The sequence below is a fragment of the Mustelus asterias genome, chromosome 4 (genome assembly GCF_964213995.1).
Source record: "Mustelus asterias chromosome 4, sMusAst1.hap1.1, whole genome shotgun sequence".
Lineage (NCBI taxonomy): Eukaryota > Metazoa > Chordata > Chondrichthyes > Carcharhiniformes > Triakidae > Mustelus > Mustelus asterias.
In genome coordinates, this window is record NC_135804.1 from 3520174 (window position 1) to 3535049 (window position 14876).

A 14876-nucleotide genomic window follows, 5' to 3' on the forward strand; every position below is an offset into this window, starting at 1 on the left:
TGTGAATTAATTAGTGCAGAATATCGAGAAATTAACTTAAGGGCAGTGGGGAAGATGGTACAGAATAGAATCACCATCTGATGCCACGCCTAACAGAGACCGTCAAGATCTTATACCCGAGGGAAGATGAGGAGGGATTTGGTTATGTAGGAATGACAAGTCAACTGGCCAGTGTCCCATTCGGTCCATCTTGTTCCCAGTTTGCTGTGTTCTATCCCCTGCAGGTATGTTACCTTCAGTTTGGATAAGGAGTTGGTGCAGGGTTGGTGAGAGCTACAATTGGAAGGAAGCGAAGACTGTTCTTCCTTTGAGGGGCTGAGGAGGCCGGAAATTATCCACCATTGGCTGCTTCTCCGAGTCTTCCTCTCCCGAGAACAGGAGCATTCGGAACTTATCCATCTGCAGAGAAGAAGTTTATATTTTCACTCAGAGTGGTAAATGGACTCTCTTCCACAGAGGGCAATACATGTTAGTTTAATTATCATTTTAAAGCTGTGATAGACTTTTACTAGACAGGGAGGGATATGGAGCCAAGGCCAGTGGATAGATTTCAGATACAGGGCAGCCATGAACTCACTAAATGGCAGAACAGGTTTGAAGGGCCAAATGATCTCCTCCTGTTACTATTACAACAAAGGGGTTTACGTCTCACTCAAAGTCATAGAGGTTTACAGCATGGAAACAGGCCCTTCGGCCCAACTTGTCCATGCCACCCTTTTTTTTTTAAAGACCACTAAGCTAATCCCAATTGCCTGCATATGGCCCATATCCCTCTATACCCATCTTATCCATGTAACTGTCTAAGTGCTTTTTAAAAGACAAAATTGTACCCACCTCTACTACCACCTCTGGCAGCTTATTCCAGACACTCACCACCCTCTGTGAAAAAATTGCCCTTCTGGACTCTTTCGAATCTCTCCCCTTAAACCTATGCCCTCTAGTTTTAGACTCCCCTACCTTTGGGAGAAGATATTGACTATCTAGCTGATCTATGTCCCTCATTATTTTATAGACTTCTATCAGACCACCCCTTAGCCCCAGAAAAAAAAGTCCCAGTCTATCCAGCCTCCTTATAACTCAAACCATCAAGTTCCAGTAGTATCATTGGTGAATAGCCAATGTTGTTCCTTTGTTTAAGAAGGGTAGCAAGAATAATCCAGGTAATTACAGGCCGGTGAGCCTTACATCAGTGGTAGGGAAATTATTGGAGAGGGTTTTTCGAGACAGGATTTATTCCCACTTGGAAATAAGTGGACATATTAGTGAGAGGCAACATGGTTTTGTGAAGGGGAGGTCGTGTCTCACGAATTTGATCGAGTTTTGAGAGGAAGTAACGAGGATGATTCATAAGGGTAGGGCAGTGGATGTTGTCTACCTGGACTTCAGTAAGGCTTTTGACAAGGTCCCTCATGGCAGACTGGTGCAGAAGGTGAAGTTGCATGGGATCAGAGGTGAGCTGGCAAGGTGGATACAAAACTGGCTCGGTCAAAGAAGACAGAGGGTAGCAGTGGAAGGGTGCGTTTCTGAATGGAGGGCTGTGGCAAGTGGTGTTCCTCAGGGATCTGGGACCTTTGCTGTTTGTAATATATATATATATATTATTTGGAGGAAAATGTAACTGGTTTGATTAGTAAGTTCGCAGATGACACAAAGGTTGGTGGATTTGCGGATAGCGATGAGGACCATCAGAGGATATAGGTCAGTTGGAGACTTGGGCGGAGAGATGGCAGATGGAGTTTAATCCGGACAAATGTGAGGTAATGCATTTTAGAAGGTCTAATACGGATAGGAAATATACAGTAAATGGCAGAACCCTCAAGAGTATTGATAGGCAACAGGATCTGGATGTACAGGTACACAGGTCACTGAAAGTGGCAATGCAGATGGAGAAGGTAGTCAAGAAGGCATACGGCATGCTTGCCTTCATCGCACTTGGAATATAGTGTTCAATTCTGGTCGCCACACTACCAGAAGGACGTGGAGGCTTTGGAGAGGGTACAGAAAAGATTTAGGAGGATGTTGCCTAGTATCGAGGGCATTAGCTATGAGGAGAGGTTGGAGAAACTTGGTTTGTTCTCACTGGAACAACGGAGGTTGAGGGGCGACCTGATAGAAGTTTACAAGATTATGAGAGGCATGGACAGAGTGGAAGAGTCAATTACTAGAGGGCATAGTTTAAGTTACGAGGGGCAAGGTTTAAAGGAGATGTACGAGGCAGATTCTTTACAGAGAGAGTAGTGGGTGCCTGGAACCCGTTGCCGGGGGAGGTAGTGGAAACGGATACGGTAGTGACTTTTAAGGGGTGTCTGGACAAATACATGAATAGGATGGGAATAGAGGGATATGGTCTCCGGAAGGGCAGGGGGTTTTAGTTCAGTCAGGCAGCATGGTCGGTGCAGGCTTGGAGGGCCGAAGGGCCTGTTCCTGTGCTGTAATTTTCTTTGTTCTTGTTTTTCCCTTAGTAAATCTTTTCTGCACTCTTTCTAGTTTAATAATATCCTTTCTATAATAGGGTGGAGTGGCCAAACAGGCCAGTTAAGATGGTGGTTTGCAAGAGCATGCTGGGATAATTGGACAAGCACTGAAACAAACAGGCTGCAGCTGTGACGTTGGAATATACAGGATGTGGTCCATCTCCAGGACAAAGGGCACTTTCTGGTCAAACCGGTATGTTTACCAGACACAGGGGCGCCTTAACCCCTTATTTGGGAGGGAGGTGTGTGACCTACACGCCTTCAGCACCTACAGACATGGCCATTGGGGACACACCCAGAGATCGGGGTGGCAGCACCTGATTGGACTTTATCGATCAGGGTGATCAATCGGTTGATTGGTAATAGCCAAAAAGAGCACGGAACAAACGAGGTATAAAGGGTGCTGCGCAACAGAAGAATCTCTCTCTCTCCCAACGAACGAACGACAACAACGGTGGCCATCGCCAGCAACGACCAGCACAAGGAGAGCCACCACACCAAAGAAGGAAGGAAGACCAGAGCCAGAGTGTCAGACCAGACCAAAGGACCAGACTACGCAGAGGATTACGGAGAACAACACACAGATAGAACATAGAACAGTACAGCACAGAACAGGCCCTTCGGCCCACGATGTTGTGCCGAGCTTTATCTGAAACCAAGATCAAGCTATCCCACTCCCTATCATCCTGGTGTGCTCCATGTGCCTATCCAATAACCGCTTAAATGTTCCTAAAGTGTCTGACTCCACTATCACTGCAGGCAGTCCATTCCACACCCCAACCACTCTCTGCGTAAAGAACCTACCTCTGATATCCTTCCTATATCTCCCACCACGAACCCTATAGATATGCCCCCTTGTAATAGCTCCATCCACCCGAGGAAATAGTCTTTGAACGTTCACTCGATCTATCCCCTTCATCATTTTATAAACCTCTATTAAGTCTCCCCTCAGCCTCCTCCGCTCCAGAGAGAACAGCCCTAGCTCCCTCAACCTTTCCTCATAAGACCTACCCTCCAAACCAGGCAGCATCCTGGTAAATCTCCTCTGCACTCTTTCCAGCGCTTCCACATCCTTCTTATAGTGAGGTGACCAGAACTGCACACAATATTCCAAATGTGGTCTCACCAAGGTCCTGTACAGTTGCAGCATAACCCCATGGCTCTTAAACTCCAACCCCCTGTTAATAAAAGCTAACACACTATAGGCCTTCTTCACAGCTCTATCCACTTGAGTGGCAACCTTTAGAGATCTGTGGATATGGACCCCAAGATCTCTCTGTTCCTCCACAGTCTTTAGAACCCTACCTTTGACCCTGTAATCCACATTTAAATTAGTCCTACCAAAATGAATCACCTCACATTTATCAGGGTTAAACTCCATTTGCCATTTTTCAGCTCAGCTTTGCATCCTATCTATGTCTCTTTGCAGCCTACAACAGCCCTCCACCTCATCCACTACTCCACCAATCTTGGTGTCATCAGCAAATTTACTGATCCGCCCTTCAGCCCCCTCCTCTAAGTCATTAATAAAAATCACAAAGAGCAGAGGACCAAGCACAGGACCAATAGCTGCCTGGGTAGTTGCCAGGCACGCAAAAGTTAAGTCAATGTCTAGTATTGGACTTGAACTTTAGTATTCTGTAAGATAACTTAGTATTGATTGTGTGGCAATTAATGATTGTGTGGGTAATTAATAATTGTGTGGGTAATTAATATTAGTGTACTAACAAGAAGTCTACTCTCAATTCTTCGTCCACTGTATAAGGGTTTAAACAGACTGTGTGGCAGGCACAACAGTGACCAGAACTGTACACAGTATTCCAAGTGTGGTCTTACCAACGTCTTGTACAACTTCAACAAGACATCCCAACTCCTGTATTCAACGTTCTGACCACCGAAACTAAGCATGCCGAATGCCTTTTTCACCACCCTGTCCACACAGGACTCCACTTTCAAGGAGCTATGAACATGTACCCCTAGATCTCTTTGCCATATAACTCTTCCCAACACCCTACCATTAACTGAGTAAGTCCTGCCCTGGTTCGGTCTACCAAAATGCATCACCTCACATTTATTTAAATTGAACTCCATCCGCCATTCGTCAGCCCACTGGCCCAATATATCAAGATCCCGTTGCAATCCGAGATAACCTTCTTCATTGTCCACTACGCTGCCAATCTTAGTGTCATCTGCAAACTTACTAACCATGGCTCCTAAATTCTCATCCAAATCATTAATATAAATGACAAGTAACAGTGGTCCCAGCACTGATCCCTGAGACACACCGCTGGTCACAGGCCTCCAGTTTGAAAAACAACCCTCTACAACCACCCTCCATCTTCAAGCCAATTTTGTATCCATTTGGCTACCTCACCCTGAATCCTGTGAGATTTAACCTTATGTAACAACCTACCATGCGGTACCTTGTCAAAGGCCTTGCTAAAGTCCTGTAGACAACATCGACTGCACTGCCCTCATCTACCTTCTTGGTTACCCCTTCAAAAGACTCAATCAAATTTGTGAGACATGCTAACTATCCCTAATCAGTCCTTGCGTCTCCAAATGCCTGGAGATCCTGTCTCTCAGAATACCTTCTCACAACTTACCCACTACAGATGTTAAGCTCACCGGCCTGTAGTTCCCAGGCTTTTCCCTGCACCCCTTCTTAAACAAAGGCACATCATTTGCCATCCTTCAGTCTTCAGGCACCTCACCTCTGGCTGTCGATGATTCAAATATCTGCTAGGGGACCCGCAATTTCCACCCTAGCCTCCCACAACCTCCTGGGATAAACTTCATCAAGCCCTGGGGATTTATCTACCTGGATGTGTTTGAAGACTTTTAGCACCTCCTTCACTCCAGAGACTCTTGCACAGAATCCGGACCAACAGTATCAGTACAGTACTGAGGTTGTGCTACATTGTTGGAGACACCATCACTCCGATCAGATCTTTTCAACTTTCACTAAACCTCTGGAATTGAGACTTCAACCATGAGCTCTCAACTCAAGTGAGCGTTGCTACCTATAGAGCCACAGTTGACAAGACCAATTAAAGTAATCCTTTAATTAGCCAGGCATAATCTCCAGTGAGGGGCTGTGGTGGGCAGGAGGAGGTAAAATACTAATTTGCTGATTGAAGTCCGAAGAAGCAAGCTCAGGTGCTGTGTTATTTCTCCATCTCCACGTCTGACACTTGGATAACTTAATTCAGAGTGAAGTTTACAAGCACTGCGCTGGCCAAATGCCAGGGTCAACTTGAAGTGGAACTAATTTACAAGCCTGATGTACAGCACTGAGCAGCAGGAAGAAACACACATCTCAGACACACCGGCATCTCTCTCATCGCCACCTGCACACACACACCCACCTGTTCTCCTGCATCACACCCCATTTATCTACCCACGTGGCATAAGTCCCCACCATGCTCACCAATTCAAAGCTCCCAATCTCAGTTACTCTCACTGATACCATACCTGAGTTTTAAATTCCAGATTTAAATTCTCAAACTGCCCTGGTGGGTTTTAAATTGACAGTCGTTGGATGATTAGTCCCATCTACACCACCGCATTCATCACTTATGCCACTCGCTGTGGATTCAAGTGATGACTCACTTTGGCCCACTCCCCACTCCTAACACTCCCACACTCCAGCACGGAGGTGTACAAAATCAGCCTGATGGACTGGTGGGTTTTTTTTTATTGTTTATATTCTAAACTCGCTGAAAAGTTAAATCCAGGGACTGTCTGTATTAACCTCTCCATCACGACCATTCTCCACTCAAAAATCTGGACAGATCCTTCAGCCCATCACCAGCTTCCAGAAATCAGAGTTACAGATCCGAGCTTCTGGCACAGCCCGGTCCTGTATGGAATGGTGCAATTCCTACTTTCCTGTAGCATCAATTACCAGGAGGCCGGTGTTAGCCAGTGCTCCCACTCAGACGGGCATCTATATGGATGCGCAGTCACCCAGAATACATTGCATTGTCCACTCACAAGCTTCCCTGTTTAAGATGTGCAGATTGCGAAACAACTGTACCATATCGGGGGATGTGATGGCAATGTCACTGGGGTAGACTTCCAGAGGCCCAGGCTAATACTCTGGGGACATGGGTTCAAATCCCATCAAGACAGGGGAGGCAATAGCCTAGTGGTATTACCGCTAAACTATTAATCCAGAAACTCAACTAATGTTCTGGGGACTGGATTCCAATCCCGCCACGGCAGATGGTGGAATTTGAATTCAATAAAAAATGTCTGGAATTAAGAATCTACTGATGACCATGAAACCATTGTCGATTGTCGGAAAAACCCATCTGGTTCACTAATGTCCTTTAGGGAAGGAAATCTGCCGTCCTTACCAGGTCTGGCCTACATGTGACTCCAGAGCCACAGCAATGTGGTTGACTCTCAACTGCCCTCAGGCAACTAGGGATGGGCAATAAATGCTGGACAGCCAATGATGCCCATGTATGAAAAAAAAAGGCAGCTGGTGGGATTCAAATTTGATGAATAAAATCTGGAATATAAGCTCTCTTTGTGTTGTAAAACATATCGGGTTCACTAACGGTAAGGAAATCTGCCATGGTTACCTGGCCTGGCCTATATGTGACTCCAGACCCACAGCAAAAAACATACAAATTAGGAGTAGGCCATTTGGCCCCCTCCAACTTGATCATGGTTAATCTGATCAACATGGTTGATTTTTAACTGTCCTTAGCCGAGTTCAAGGGTAATTAGGGATGGGCAATTGCTGGCTTTGACAGCAGCAGCCACAGCCCACCAAACAGGTGGCACAGTGGTTAGCACTGCTGCCTCACAGCGCCAGGGACCCGGGTTCGATTCCCGGCTTGGGTCACTGTCTGTGTGGAGTCTGCACGTTCTCCCCGTGTCTGCGTGGGTTTCCTCCGGGTGCTCCGGTTTCCCCCCACAGTCCAAAGATGTGCGCGTTAGGTGAATTGGCCGTGCTAAATTGCCCCTTAGTGTCAGGGGTTATGGGGATAGGGCCTGGGTGGGATTGAGGTCAGTGCAGACTCGATGGGCCGAATGGCCTCCTTCTGCACTGTAGGATTCTATGATTCTAAGCAATAAAGGAACAAAATTAACTAAACAGACCATGAACAATACAAACACATTAGACGGACATTGTCGGCAACACCTCCAGGATTGTTCTGGAAATTCCCACCGGCTCTGCCACAGCAAAATCGAAGAGGAAAGTCACGGGGACATGGAAAGTGTTTTTGTTTTAAATTTCCCGTCAACAATTTGTGTATTCGTTAAAACAGCTATTGGAGATGGGGGAAAGCCACCGTTTGATTGGATGATCTTTGACTGTCAATCGGTGAAGATGGATCAGTTCCAGGAAGGCAGGTGGTCAGGAAGATTGACATGCCAGGAAACCAATGATGGGAATGTGGGGTGGGAATGTTGGAGATGGAAGGTCACGGGATAAAACTTTCAGGAATATGCACAACCAGAGTCGGCAACCCTAGGAATAAGTCACAGCAGGCAATGCAAAGTCAAAGATTGCCCAAGAAAAGGGCAGCCCCCCAACATTCACTTCTTGAATAAAAGTTTGTCCCCCTCTCCTTTTCATAAAGGTCTAGGCTCTAATTGACATTCAAGCAGTTATTTGGTGGGGGCGTGAGCTTCATCAGTCGCTGCTATCTCCCTTTGTGTTCACAGCACCGGCCACTTGGTCCAGTTCCTCACACTCATCTCACCCCATCAACATATCCTTCTGTTCCTTTCTCCCTCAGTGTTTACAGAGCTTTTTAATTTCATTTACGAGGAGGAGGCGTCACTAGTAAGGCCAGCATTTATTGCCTATTTCCAATTAACCTCCATTTCAGAGGGCATTTGAGAATCAACCACATTGCTTTGGCTCTGGAGTCACATGTAGGTCAGACCAGGTAAGGACGGCAGATTTCCTTCCCTAGAGAGACATTAATAACCAGATGTGTTTTTCCAACAATCGACAATGGTTTCATGGTCATCAGTCGATTCTTAATTCCAGATTTTTATTAAATTTCACCACCCTGCCCTGGGGGGATTCAAACCCAGATCCCTAGATCTTGCCCTGGCTCTTTGAATTACTATTCAAGCGACAATATCACTACGCCACTGCTTTCCCCCTCGAATTTACCCTCAACCATTCCTTGTAACAGTGATCTCCACAATCTCTGTGTAAAGTTTCTCCTGAATTTCCTTTTGCATTTTTTAGCAAGTGTAGTCACTGTTGTAATGAGGGAACTGATGGGTGTAACAGAAGGTTTGATGTTTGTGTGGGAAAGAACAGAATAGAGAGAGCACAATGAGAGGGCAGAGATTTAAAAGGAAACTTTTTTTCACACCACGAGTGGTTAGGATCTGGAATGTACTGCCTGAGTGCGCGGTGGAGACAGATTCACACAGTGAGTGGTTAGGATCTGGAATGCACTGCCTGAGAGTGTGGTGGAGACAGATTCACACAGCGAGTGGTTAGGATCTGGAATGCACTGTCTGAGTGTGTGGTGGAGACAGATTCACACAGCGAGCAGTTAGGATCTGGAATGCACTGTCTGAGAGTGTGGTGGAGACAGATTCACACAGCGAGCAGTTAGGATCTGGAATGCACTGTCTGAGTGTGTGGTGGAGACAGATTCACACAGCGAGTGGTTAGGATCTGGAATGCACTGTCTGAGAGTGTGGTGGAGACAGATTCACACAGCGAGTGGTTAGGATCTGGAATGCACTGTCTGAGAGTGTGGTGGAGACAGATTCACACAGCGAGTGGTTAGGATCTGGAATGCACTGTCTGAGAGTGTGGTGGAGACAGATTCACACAGCGAGTGGTTAGGATCTGGAATGCACTGTCTGAGAGTGTGGTGGAGACAAGTCCAATTGAGGCTTTCAAAAGGGAATTGGATTATTTTCTGAAAAGGAAGAATGTGCAGAGTTACTGGGAGAAGGCGGGGGAGTGGCATTGCCCCTTTGGAGAGCCAGCACAGACACAATGGGCAGAGTAGCCTCCTTCTGTGCTGTAACAATTCTGAGAGTCTGAGAGAGATGGGGTTAGAGTGGGAGGAGGTTCATGTGGAATATAAACACAAGCAACAAACTAATCAGGCCAAGGAACGTGTGCGCGTGTAAAGTCTATTTTGTGTTGAGTGGATGGCAATCTGCAGGAGCAGGTTAACAGGGATGGAAAGACACAGCAGAGCAGCGTGTCAGAGTGGTGCCAGACTGCCATCGTACAGAGCTCTGAGTCACCAGAGTGACACAGAACCAGGGCAGACACAATGACGCTGCTGCAGGCCTGAGCTTTCTCATGAACAGCTGCTCTACTCTGCAACCGAGAGGAGGTGAAAGGGAAACAGCTCATCTCCTACACACTGAGGCAATACTCATCACCAGCACCTCAATCAGTTTAACCCTTTGTCAGTGGTAATGCTTCCAGCCATTCTCAACTCAGCACGTTAGTGCTGGACAGAGGGGAGCGGGAGACAGTGAGACAGACAGTGAGACAGACAGTGAGACAGACAGTGAGACAGACAGTGAGACAGACAGTGAGACAGACAGTGAGACAGACAGTGAGACAGACAGACAGACAGACAGACAGACAGACACACACACACACAGACACACACACAGACACAGACACACAGACAGACAGACACACAGACAGACACACACACAGACAGACACACACACAGACAGACACACACACAGACAGACACACACACAGACAGACACACACACAGACAGACACACACACAGACAGACACACACACAGACAGACACACACACAGACAGACACACACACAGACAGACACACACACAGACAGACACACACACAGACAGACACACACAGACAGACACACACACAGACACACAGACAGACACACAGACAGACACACAGACAGACACACAGACAGACACACAGACAGACACACACACACAGACACACACACACAGACACACACACACAGACACACACACACAGACACACACACACAGACACACACACACACACAGACACACACACACACACAGACACACACACACACACAGACACACACACACACACAGACACACACACACGTGTGTGACAGAGAGAGAGAGAATGTGGGGAACGAGTAAGAGAGGAAGAGTGAGCAAGAGGGAAGTTAGATAGTGGGAAAGGAAAGACACCGGAAGGAGAAAACTGTCCAACTTTCTTGAGCTTTAATGGCAGAGTTTAATTAATGGTATAATGGTATTTGGGGTGGCACGGTGGCACAGTGGCGAGCACTGCTGCCTCACAGCGCCAGGGACCCAGGTTCAATTCCCAGCTTGGGTCACTGTCTGTGTGGAGTCTGCACGTTCTCCCCGTGTCCGCATGGGTTTCCTCCGGGAGCTCCAGTTTCCTCCCACAATTTGAAAGACTTGCTGGTTAGGGTGCATTGGCCGTGCTAAATTCTCCCTCAATGTACCCAAACAGGCACCAGAGTGTGGCAACTAGGGGAATTTCACAGTAACTTCATTGCAGTGTTAATGTAAGCCTACTTGTGATACTAATAAATAAACTTTGACTTTATTTTATATTTAGACTTTGTGGCCTTCAGTTTCTCTGGCATTAACCATATCATTATAATTCTTGAAGCAATTAATCTTTACCTAATGATTAGACTAATTGATTTTTAACACACTCAATAAACAGCCAATATCACAAAGGTCCATTCGAAACAGTCCCTGATCAATCTCACAGGAAAAGCCACGAGTGAGATATTGGGGGAATGTGGTGGTGCAGTGATAATGTCACTAGACTAGTAATCCTGAGGCCCAGGCTAATGCTCTGGGGACACGGGTTCAAATCCCACCACGGCAGCTGGTGGAATTTAAATTCAATTAATAAATCTGGAATTGAAATATGTTCTCAGTGATTAGCCCCCAGCTCCCCCCGCATGGTGGGAGTTTCCGTGGCGGGCTATTGGTCACCGGTTGGATCTTCCAATCCAGCTCAAGTCAGTGGGCTTTGCATGGCTTGCTACCCAACACTGTGAGAGGTTACCTTTGGTGGGACTGGAAGATCCAGCCGGATGACTGGAGAATTCTTTCCCATGAATCTATCAACAATTGATGTAAAAACCTATCTGGTTCACTAACGTCCTTTAGGGAAGGAAATCTGCCATCGTTACCCAGTCTGGCCTACATGTGACTCCAGGGCCACAGCGATGTGGTTGACACTTACTGTTCTCTGAAATGGCCTCCAGCAACCTGCTCAGTTCAAACTTAGACTTAGAAACATAGAAAATAGGTGCAGGAGGAGGCCATTCAGCCCTTCGAGCCTGCACCATCATTCAATATGATCATAGCTGATCATGCACTCTCAGTATCCCACTCTCACTTTCTCTCCATACCTCGATCTCTTTAGCCACAAGGACCACGTCCAGCTCCCTCTTGAACATATCTAACAAACTGACCCCAACAGCTTTCTGTGGGAGAGAATTCCACAGGTTCACAACTCTCTGAACATAGAACATAGAACAGTACAGCACAGAACAGGCCCTTCGGCCCACGATGTTGTGCCGAGCTTTATCTGAAACCAAGATCAAGCTCTCCCACTCCCTATCATCCTGGTGTGCTCTATGTGCCTATCCAATAACCGCTTAAATGTTTCTAAAGTGTCTGACTCCACTATCACTGCAGGCAGTCCATTCCACACCCCAACCACTCTCTGCGTAAAGAACCTACCTCTGATATCCGTCCTGTATCTCCCACCACGAACCCTATAGTTATGCCCCCTTGTAATAGCTCCATCCACCCGAGGAAATAGTCTTTGAACGTTCACTCCATCTATCCCCTTCATCATTTTATACACCTCTATTAAGTCTCCCCTCAGCCTCCTCCGCTCCAGAGAGAACAGCCCTAGCTCCCTCAACCTTTCCTCATATGACCTACCCTCCAAACCAGGCAGCATCCTGGTAAATCTCCTCTGCACTCTTTCCAGCGCTTCCACATCCTTCTTATAGTGAGGTGACCAGAACTGCACACAATATTCCAAATGTGGTCTCACCAAGGTCCTGTACAGTTGCAGCATAACCCCACGGCTCTTAAACTCCAACCCCCTGTTAATAAAAGCTAACACACTATAGGCCTTCTTCACAGCTCTATCCACTTGACTGGCAACCTTTAGAGATCTGTGGATATGGACCCCAAGATCTCTCTGTTCCTCCACAGTCTTCAGAACCCTACCTTTGACCCTGTAATCCACATTTAAATTAGTCCTACCAAAATGAATCACCTCACATTTATCAGGGTTAAACTCCATTTGCCATTTTTCAGCACAGCTTTGCATCCTATCTATGTCTCTTTGCAGCCTACAACAGCCCTCCACCTCATCCACTACTCCACCAATCTTGGTGTCATCAGCAAATTTACTGATCCACCCTTCAGCCCCCTCCTCTAAGTCATTAATAAAAATCACAAAGAGCAGAGGACCAAGCACTGATCCCTGCGGCACACCGCTAGCAACCTGCCTCCAATCCGAAAATTTTCCATCGACCACCACCCTCTGTCTTCGGTCAGACAGCCAGTTACCTATCCAATCGGCCAACTTTCCCTCTATCCCACACCTCCTCACTTTCATCATAAGCCGACCATGGGGGACCTTGTCAAACGCCTTACTAAAATCCATGTATATGACATCAACTGCCCTACCTTCATCAACGCACTTAGTTACCTCCTCAAAAAATTCTATCAAATTTGTGAGGCACGACTTGCCCTTCACGAATCCGTGCTGACTATCTCGGATTAATCCGCATCTTTCTAAATGGTCGTAAATCCCATCCCTAAGGGCCCTTTCCATCAATTTACCAACCACCGAAGTAAGACTAACCGGTCTATAATTACCAGGGTCATTTCTATTCCCTTTCTTAAACAGAGGAACAACATTCGCCATTCTCCAGTCCTCTGGCACCATCCCCGTGGACAGCGAGGACCCAAAGATCAACGCCAAAGGCTCTGCAATCTCATCCCTTGCCTCCCACAGAATCCTAGGATACATTTCATCAGGCCCAGGGGACTTATCGACCTTCAGTTTATTCAAAACTGCCAAGACATCCTCCCTCCGAACATCTATTTCCTCCAGCCTATTAGCCTGTAACACCTTCTCTTCCTCAAAAACATGGCCCCTCTCCTTGGTGAACACTGAAGAAAAGTATTCATTCATCACCTCGCCTATCTCTACTGACTCCATACACAAGTTCCCACTACTGTCCTTGACCGGCCCTAACCTCACCCTGGTCATTCTTTTATTCCTCACATAAGAGTAAAAAGCCTTGGGGTTTTCCTTGAGTGAAGAAGTTCTTCCTCATCTCAGTCCGGAATGGCTTATCCCTTATTCTTAGACTGTGACCCCTAGTTCTGCACTCCCCCGACATCGGGAACATTCTTCCCACATCCAGCCTGTCCAGTCCCGTCAGGATTTTATATGTTTCTATGAGATCCCTTCTCATTCTTCTGCATTCCAGTGAGTACAAGCCCAGTCGATCCAGTCTCTCTTCATATGTCAGTCCTGCCATTCCGGGAATCAGTCTGGTGAACCTTCGCTGGACTCCCTCAGTAGCAATAATGTCCTTCCTCAGACTAGGAGACCAAAACTGCACACAATACTCAAGGTGTGGCCTCACCAAGGCCCTGTATAACTGCAGCAAGACATCCTTACTCCGATACTCAAATCCTCTTGCTATGAAGGCCAGCATGCCATTAGCTTTCCTCACCACCTGCTGCACCTGCCTGCCAACCTTCAGCGACTGTTCCACCATGACACCCAGGTCACGTTGCACTTCCCCTTTTACTAAACTGCCACCATTCAGATAATCTTCCTTCCTGTTTCTGCCACCAAAGTGGATACCCTCACATTTATCCACACTATGCATTTGGCAAGTATTTGCCCACTCAACCAGCCTGTCCGAGTCACCCTGCAGCCTCTTAGCATCCTCCTCACAGCACACACTGCCACCCAGCTCAGTGTCGGCTGCAAATTTGGAGATATTGCATTCAATTCCTTTGTCCAAATCATTAATGTATATTGTGAATAGCTGGGGTCCCAGCACTGTACCCTGCGATACCCCACTAGTCACTGCCTGCCACTCTGAAAAGGACCCATTTATTCCCACTCTCTGCTTCCTGTCTGCCAACCAGTTCTCTATCCACATCAATACGTTACCCCCAATACCATGAGCTTTCATTTTGCTCACTAATCTCTTGTATGGGACCTTGTCAAAAGCCTTTTGAAAGTCCAGATACACAACATCCACTGGTTCACCCTTGTCCACTCTACTGGTCACATCCTCAAGAAATTCCAGATTTGTCAAGCAAATTAAGCAAAGGGCAATTAGGAATGGGCAACAGCTTTTAGCCACATCCCACGAAAAGAAA

The 14876-nt window shown here is 46.8% G+C and overlaps 1 protein-coding gene across 2 annotated transcripts in view; it reads right to left on the reverse strand.

The window, feature by feature from the left end:
• Positions 1-273: 273 nt before the first annotated feature.
• Positions 274-14876, reverse strand: part of ca7 (carbonic anhydrase VII) — a 43495-nt gene continuing 28892 nt past the window's right edge. For both annotated transcript variants that reach the window (XM_078212087.1, XM_078212086.1), the window contains one exon: positions 274-399. In XM_078212087.1, coding sequence (XP_078068213.1) covers positions 274-399 — 126 coding nt within the window. The remainder of the gene's footprint in view (positions 400-14876) is intronic.